This window comes from Octopus bimaculoides, chromosome 6 (assembly GCF_001194135.2).
Source record: "Octopus bimaculoides isolate UCB-OBI-ISO-001 chromosome 6, ASM119413v2, whole genome shotgun sequence".
Lineage (NCBI taxonomy): Eukaryota > Metazoa > Mollusca > Cephalopoda > Octopoda > Octopodidae > Octopus > Octopus bimaculoides.
In genome coordinates, this window is record NC_068986.1 from 59294037 (window position 1) to 59302419 (window position 8383).

The 8383-nt window shown below is 35.5% G+C and overlaps 1 protein-coding gene across 3 annotated transcripts in view; it reads right to left on the reverse strand.

Moving 5' to 3' along the window:
• LOC106870866 (diphosphomevalonate decarboxylase) overlaps window positions 1-8383 on the reverse strand; it is a 68089-nt gene that overhangs the window by 9124 nt on the left and 50582 nt on the right. For 2 of the 3 annotated variants that reach the window (XM_052968740.1, XM_014917103.2), the window contains exons 5-8: window positions 7359-7508; window positions 5187-5241; window positions 4014-4329; window positions 376-498 (exon numbers count right to left, since the gene is read on the reverse strand). In XM_052968740.1, coding sequence (XP_052824700.1) covers window positions 376-498; window positions 4014-4329; window positions 5187-5241; window positions 7359-7508 — 644 coding nt within the window. Of the gene's footprint in view, window positions 1-375; window positions 499-2573; window positions 2614-4013; window positions 4330-5186; window positions 5242-7358; window positions 7509-8383 lie in introns of all 3 variants that reach the window. The other variant, XM_014917104.2, reaches the window with a different exon arrangement.

Below are 8383 nucleotides of genomic sequence, written 5' to 3' on the forward strand. Positions count from 1 at the left end.
CATGGAAAGCGGACGTTAAACGATGATGATGATGATGATGAACACCACTGGAAAATACGAAAACTAAAAGAAGCAGCACATATGCTAAGACACAACAACCTCCTAAGCAGATTGAGTGCAGATATGAGTAGCATATGGGAACCGGTATTAAGGAAGGATAGGAGAATATTAGATTTATAAGCACTAAAATTCACTCTATAATTGCTCACAAGCTTACTTAACCCCATGTGTGTGTTTGTGTGTGTGTGTGTTTGTGTGTGTGTGTGTGTTTGTGTGTGTGTGTGTGTGCGTGCACACATGCATGCATGTATGTATGTTTGTTTGTACTTATGCATATACATACAGAGAGAGAGAGTTAATTTTTTCCTTTCTTACCTTCAAACGTTCACAAAGCTTGTTGAAACGATGCACCAGTGCTATAATTTGGTCTGAAACTTCTGTTAAATAGCCAATAGGTGGGTAGGTATCTAAACATATCGCATGAAACTGGTTGCTTTCCTGAGAAAAACAAAACAATAAAACAAAGAAGAAAGATTACTAAACAAAAGTTTTTAATTAAAACAACAGCAATAAAAGCAAAAGTAATAATGATGCTGGTGGGTTTTTACTTTTTTCTTTTTCTTAAATTTATACAAAACAAATTTGTTCAGGAGTATCATCATCATCCAAATCAAGTCTAGCACCAGCTGTTAATTATAATAATGACAAGAGTCTCTAATGTTAATTTTTTAAATAGACACAAGGCTTCAAGTTTGAAGGAAGGGAATTGTCAATTATATCAACCCTGATACTTGACTGGTACTTGGTTCCTTAAGAGAATTAGAGACCATACTGAAATAATTAAAAACGGAACTGAAAGCCTTTGTGCCAAACATAAATTATTTAGTAGTAATACAGTAGAAGGAATGAATCAGTCAAAACCACATTCCATCTAATTTCACTGTCAAAAATTGATGAATATAGAGTACAAAACAAAGCTGGATACATTATACCAGGAAGAAAAAGTAAGGATGGTAACTGCAAGAATACCAGTCAAAAGATGAAAATGGCATATTGGCTAAATGCCATTTTTTATAGACTTGGTTCAACCCATACCTTGTGAGTGAAACTGGGCAGACAGAAACCATTAAATGGATTATAAAACCCATTAAATGGATTGTACCTTTGAATGGATGGCAGAATCACAAAGTTTGTACATAGTTACATATCAAAGTGTTACAACTATGTGTTATTTGTCATTCAGTCTATCACACGTGTGCATGTATGCATGATGGTTAATTCTGATTGGTTCTTTTTCTATATATAAAACCTGCTGTAAATCGTTTTGCAACAATAAATGCATTTTTAAGCCAGTCTTAGCTACAGCGTGCATTTGGTGTTCTGTTTTCATTTGGCTATGGCCTGAATTACATATTACTGCAATAGGACTGGCGACGAGGATAGACATGTGTGCTATGCTGCATTTACCCCCACAACTGTGGAGTACTACTTCAGACAAACCATCCCCTGCTATATGGAATCGCTGGAAACTTTCATTTTTGGATTATTTAGAACTATTTCTGATACTACAACCAACCATTAATTTATCAGAATGTCACAAAATAAAGTTATTACGCCAATTTCTCAGTGAGGAAGGACAAAGACACTTCAACGCCTTGAGAATTAGGGAATCTGCCACATTAACTAAAGTGACTGGTTTACTGAATGAACTTTAAGGATCTGCTAAAAATGTGTACACAGAAACCTGAAGAAGATTGCAATGATTTCATTGCCAGAATACAAGCTTTACCTGAGTGTAAGTACAATCTGATTCCTCCAAAAATGTTTGAAAATGAAATGGCTTTGCAATGTCTGCCTTCCGGTATTCGTGATGAGACTGCCTGTTCTAAATTGCTTTCAGAAGACGAATTAAAACTTACTTGGGAAAAAGACCCTGTGCTATAGTTTGTCAAAGCGAAAACATTTCGCATCAGCTAACTAAATTTTCTATACAAACAGAGGCAGATGCTATGCAACCTATTACATCTTTAAAAACTTGGCCATCTAGTCTTACAGAAAAATAGTTTACTTATTATCATTGTGAATTTAAACATTATTCTCCATCTGAGTGCCAGCATCAGCAAACTGTTTGTCATTTATGTGGTAAAACGGGACATCTTGCCAGAGTTTGTCGTACAAAGAACAATGAACACAGTTTCGTCTTCACAAAAACATTCAGTGCATATGATATAAACAAATCTGGAAAACCAAGACCAAGATTTCGCTTTAAATTCAGTTTTAAACACTACTGTTAACACTACAGTCCAACCGCCTCCATACATTGTCGATGTGATAATTAAAGGTCAGTCAGTACGCATGGAAATTGACACAGGCGTTTCAGTCTCTATTGTTACCACTCGTTCTGTCAGCTGCTTACCACCACTTTCTACAAACTACTCAACTTTAAAAACATATACTGGGCAAGAAATCCCAATAATTGGAGTTTGCAATGTTCTACCCGTATATGTAACCACTGGAAATCGTCCAAACTTGTTGGGTCGTGATTGGTTATGACAATTACCTGGTATACTCACCATGATTAAAACTGTTTGTGATACGCCATCGTTGGAGTAACTGAAAAAGGAATACTGTACTTTGTTTGACACCAATCTTGGAAAATTGAATGGATTTAAAGCAAACATAAAATTATTTTCCAACACATCACTGTGGTTTTGTAAAGCTCGAACACTTCCATACGCTTTGCAGCCAAAAGTGGAAGCTGAATTACGTTTACAGTTAGGTGTTATTGTTCCAGTTCAATATTCTGATTGAGCAGCTCCCATTGTACCGGTGATGAAACCAGATGGCTCAGTGCACATTTGTGGAGATTATAAACTTACAGTCAACCAGTCAACTGTTTTAGACAAGTACTCGTTACTTAAAATATAAGATTTGTTTGCCACTCTGGTGGGGAGCCAAAAGTTCACAAAAATTGCACTCGGTCATGCATATTCCCAGATTGAACTTGATGACAATTCTCATGCTTGCATACCGAGATGCTTTACTAATCACTGGGTATTCCGATGATGAACATCTTCATACATTATCCATCATAATTGATCGTCTTCACAAAAACAGATTAAAACTGAAGAACAAATGTGAGTTTTTTTGTGATTCTGTTTGTTATCTTGGTTACCTACTTAATAAAGATGGTTTGCAAATAAAGAGTGATAAAGCGCAGCCTATTTTAAATGCACCAGAACTTAAAAACAATAGTGAGTTAAGATCATCTGTAGGAATGTTATCACATTATCGTCATTTTTTACCAAATATTTCAACAGTGCTGACACCCTTATATTCCTTATTGCATAAAGATTCCCTTTGGGGGTGGAATGTTGAACATCAGAAAGTGTGTGCTACAGCTAATAAGTTACTTACTAGTTCAGCTGTACTTGTGCATTATGACCTGCATAAACGTTTAATGTTACAATGTGATGCATCACCATCAGGGCTAGGTGCAGCCCTTTGTCATCAAATGGATGACAGTACTGTTCGTACTGTAGCCTTTGCCTCACATACTCTGTTACCAGCTGAAAAGAACTATTCTCAGTTGGACAAAGAAGCACTTGCAGTTTTATTTGGTGTTAAGTGATTCCATCAATATGTTTGGGGCCACTGATCATAATAAACCTTTGATTGCACTACTTGGAGAAGAGCAGGGTATTCACAAATGTGCTAACCTAGAATGCAGAAATAGGCTTTGATGTTAAATGCTTATAGTTATAGTATACATTACGTTCCTGGGCCTAAGAATGTTACTGCTGATGTTTTGCAACAATAAATGTTTTTTTTTTTAAGCCAGTCTTATCTACAGTGTGCATTTGGTGTTCTGTTTTCATTAGGCTATGGCCTGAATTACATATTACTGGAATAGGACTGGTACTTATTACAAGGGATATTCTATTTATTACATTCTCAATATTGAACATTTGATACAATTTCATGTGATAGCAAAAAGAAGCATTAAAATTTACCTTCATGCAAATTTGAGCAAACTTCTCAAAATCTTTCTCTGCAATGGATGCCCGCAGTTCTGCTAATCTACGAGGTACTATGCACTCCACTCGAGAGCGTAGTAATTCACTAGTATTTACACTGTTTTGCATACCAACTGTGCTACTAACAGTTTTGGGTTGTTCACTGACAACCAACAGTAATGCTCTTAATTCTGGCCAATGATCATAGGGAGCAATCTGTCTGGCCAATGAGTCTGATCCATCACTGCAATGTCCTAAATCCCACTCCACAAAGCCACCATACATACTCCGACAGGCACTTCCTGAGCCTAACCTGGAGAAAAAACAATAGGTTTAATGATGAAGCAGCCACAGCTTACAAAGAGAAATAACAGATAATATATGTAGTAGTAGTAGTAGTAGTTTTTATGAGAGAGCACTGAAAAAGGACAAAAGCAGTACACTTTTAAATATATATTAAATATATAAAAAGCAAATAATCAACTAACTCCTCCTCTACAAATTTGGAAGGGAGTAACTGACTGAAATCTTACTTCATCAAATCTGGAAGATAAAATTTTTCAAAAAACAGTGGAATGTGTGTTACAGTATTGTATGTACATTAGTTCTAATTTACTTAATTGATAATAATTTAATATGATATTCAATAGGTTTTTTACTTACAAAAAAATTTTTAATTTTGAAGTAGCAAGTAACCCAAATTTTAAAAAAACAGAAAATGCAGTCCTAGAAAAGTAGCAAAAGCTGGTACTTGTAGTGGTTTAATCTGACAGAATGTGTAACTAATAAAACTAAAATAGTAAATGTGTAAATAAAGCAGGTCACCTGAATAATATACCTATATATTTGATTCATGTAAATTGAGATGGGGTGATATTTTAAAATTTAGAAATTTGCATATTATCGGAACAGGTGTTTTGGTAGTTGGCTTCTCCTGCCAACTGTAAAATCTATCAACACCTCATTTCCACCTCACAGTATCTATCTATCTCTCTCTCTCTCTCTCTCTCTCTCTCTCTCTCTATTAGCTACTACTAATACTACAGACTGGTTTTCTTAGAGTTTCCTATGAATAATTTTTTATTATTTTCAAAACTAATCGAAACACATAAGCAGTGTATTTCAATACAAATGTTGTCACAGAAAGATTAAAGCATTCCAAAGTCTTACCTGGCAATGCCAGAGAGATCACCTTCTACTTCAAACAGGTTAGCCATTGCAGTAACTAAAAGGTAAAAATAATTTAATAGGTTAGTTTGTTCAGAGACAAAAAAAAAATCAATAGAATGTAAATATATATCATCATCATCACAATTTAACATCCATGTTTTCTGCTGGCATGAGTTGGAATGTTTAACAGGAGACTGCAACATACTCCAACATCTGTTTGGTATAGTTTCTATGAATGAGATGTTCTTCCTAATGCCAACCACTTTACAGTATGCACTTAGTGCTTTTTTAATGGCATCAGCAAAAGTTAGGTTGCCATACAGCAAGAACAGTTCAAGACAGTTGTCCCTGCAATGCTAGTCAAAAGATGCTAGTAATTAACAAGTAAACATACACTTCCAGTATGGCCACAGAAGACACAATTTCTTGCTCTGGCTTTCTCGCTTAATTCTAAGCAGAGTGGTTTAACTATGAAAACCTGAGATATTTCACTCCCTTAAAGTATTACACATCCAAAGATTAATAGATAAGCTTACTGTGTGGGATAATCAAAGTCAAAAGTTTGGTCTTGTATCAAAAGATGAAAAAAGATTATCTGATCTTCAGAGTATAAATCTATGCTCTTGAATCATCATCATCATCATTTAACGTCTATTGTTGGCATGGGTTGGGTGGTTTGACCAGGGCTGGCAAGCTGGAAGGCTGCACCAGATTCCAGTCTGATTTGGCACAGTTTCTACAGCTGGGTGCCCTTCCTAACATCAACCACTGCACTGTATTACATACCTCAGCGGCTTAGAAGATAAGAACATTACAAGTTTACCTTACAAATAAATATTATAAACAGTATGAGAAACACTGCCTTCTAAATGACTGCATGGGTGCTCAGAAGTGAGACACCCATTAGCTTTTGTAAAGATATGCAGGGAATGACATTGAACATTTTGGGGATATTTTGCTTGTGCTTGAGATCATGGCACTCTCACATTCCTGAACCTGCAACCTATATTGGCACTGGATATCTTGCTCTGGCTTACCTCTGGATCATGTCTGTAGGGTGGAGGTCTGTTAGGTTCTGTGCAAGCAATATTGGACCTAAAATTTTGGGTTGTGCAATTACCAGCAAGGTGACTATCTGATGTCTGATTGAGTAGGAGGGTGCCACAGCAATCATGGAATCTACAGATGTAAACCTAAGTGGAGCCAACTTCTGGCGCAATAACCTCATGCACAGGCATTAGTAGTATTTTGCAAGGGCAATGGTCAGTAATGGTCTTCCTCTGTCACAAGTGGACCGCCTTCATCATCATATATATATATATATATATATATATATATATATATACACACACACACACACACATATTTGCAGAGATATGACTACTTCAATTCAATGTCCTTGAGATGATAGGGTGAGCTCTGAGGGAAATTTGGCTGCTATTTCTAACAATCTGAGCAATCTCATAAAAGCTGTCTTTAGGTGGTTCAAAGGAAACTTGGTTGTCATTTTTTAAACCCAGATCAATCCCAGATCAGACTTATCATGAAAAATGTTCCACTTGTGACCATCTCATCTTTTTGTGTATCAGAAACATCACCAAATAGTAAAGTGTAATTTGAGAAATCTGGCTGCTATATTAACTGTACTGTTTTTCTTCAAATATATGTGTACATCAAAATATACTACATTTCTACCCTATTGTAAACAGGTCCAATTCCATAATCATCAACTTACAAAAGCATTTCCTTCTTTTCTTTGAGATCTTTAGAAGGGAGAAGTGGGGCAGGAGGCTGTTTGACATTCAAATTTCAGGAGATATATATGCCATTTAAATGGCATATATCCTGCACAGTTAGCCATTTGCAAATTGTTGCAGAAAAATAATTAAAAACAAAAAAAATGAGATGACAGGTAGTTTAAATATTTTAATCCTAACCTGATATAAAACTTCTCATTTTGAAGTTTTAAAATATTCAAATTAAAATGTTCCATCGTAAAAACTTTCCCTTAAAAGACATTTCACAAAGAAATTTAATGACAAAGTTACCTGCATTACTAAATATCTTCAAATTTTTGAATCTTTTCAAAATAAATTGAAACTCAACACAGAGGCAGTGTATTTTATTAGAAATGTGGTCACAAAAGGATTTTAAAAATGGAGATGATCTTACCTAAACAAGAATATCCTGCAGCAGATGAAGCTAAACCAGCTGAAACAGGAAAGTTGTTCTCAGAGCAAATATGAAGATGCCAGTTTAACATGTCCTCTTTGTTAGTTTTGCCATTTTTCTCACCATTACACCGAAAGGCTCGATGCTTAACTGGAAAAAAAATAATAAATCATATGTAATACATATACATCAGACAAGTGCTGTCAGTAATTACTCAGAGTAGGCAGTTGGCGACCTTTAAGTAGTAAAACACACAAGAAATAAGCGAAACACAGGTGTGCGACTGAGTTGAAGGCAGATCTATTTCTGCCTTTATAGCATGTAAAGAAAACAGTGTTGTAGAAATGTACACAGCATAGTACAGCAGTACTATGTGTAGCTTAAATACTGAGATTGAAAAGCAGGGCTGAATTATGCCTACCTAATCTGCAAAAAAATAAAACATCTTGCATTTTATGCATAGTAATCAGACTAACCTTCATAATTTTATTGAATTAGGTGCATATTTTGCCACGAGAGGAAAATGTTGCTATCAATCTATTTTATTCAAGGTAGGCACTGCCTACCTGGCCTACCTAGGTGGCACATCCCTGATATGCATAGTCATACACACATAATACAGATACATAAACAAACATTCTTTTACTGGTTTCACTCATTCGACTATGGCTATGCTGTGGAACCCACCTCGAAGGACTTCAGTTGATTCCATAAACAGCAGTACACTGCCGAGCTCTGATTTTATCAATTTCATAAGAGAGAAAGGAAATGTTAGGTTGTTTATAAAGCAACATATTCAGAATGGGACTAAATATCACCAATGAAAGATATTTTCCTTCAATGTTCTAATTCAGCCATGTGTGTGTGTGTATTTACATGTATACTAGCAATGCATTCCAGCATTGCCTGGGTGTTATGAACTACAGGCACATTGCATTGTTTGCTCCTTTCTTATAGGTAGAATCGGTACCACTGATATATAGCTAATGGCATAATGGAAGTTATTGTTTGTTTAAAAGTGATGG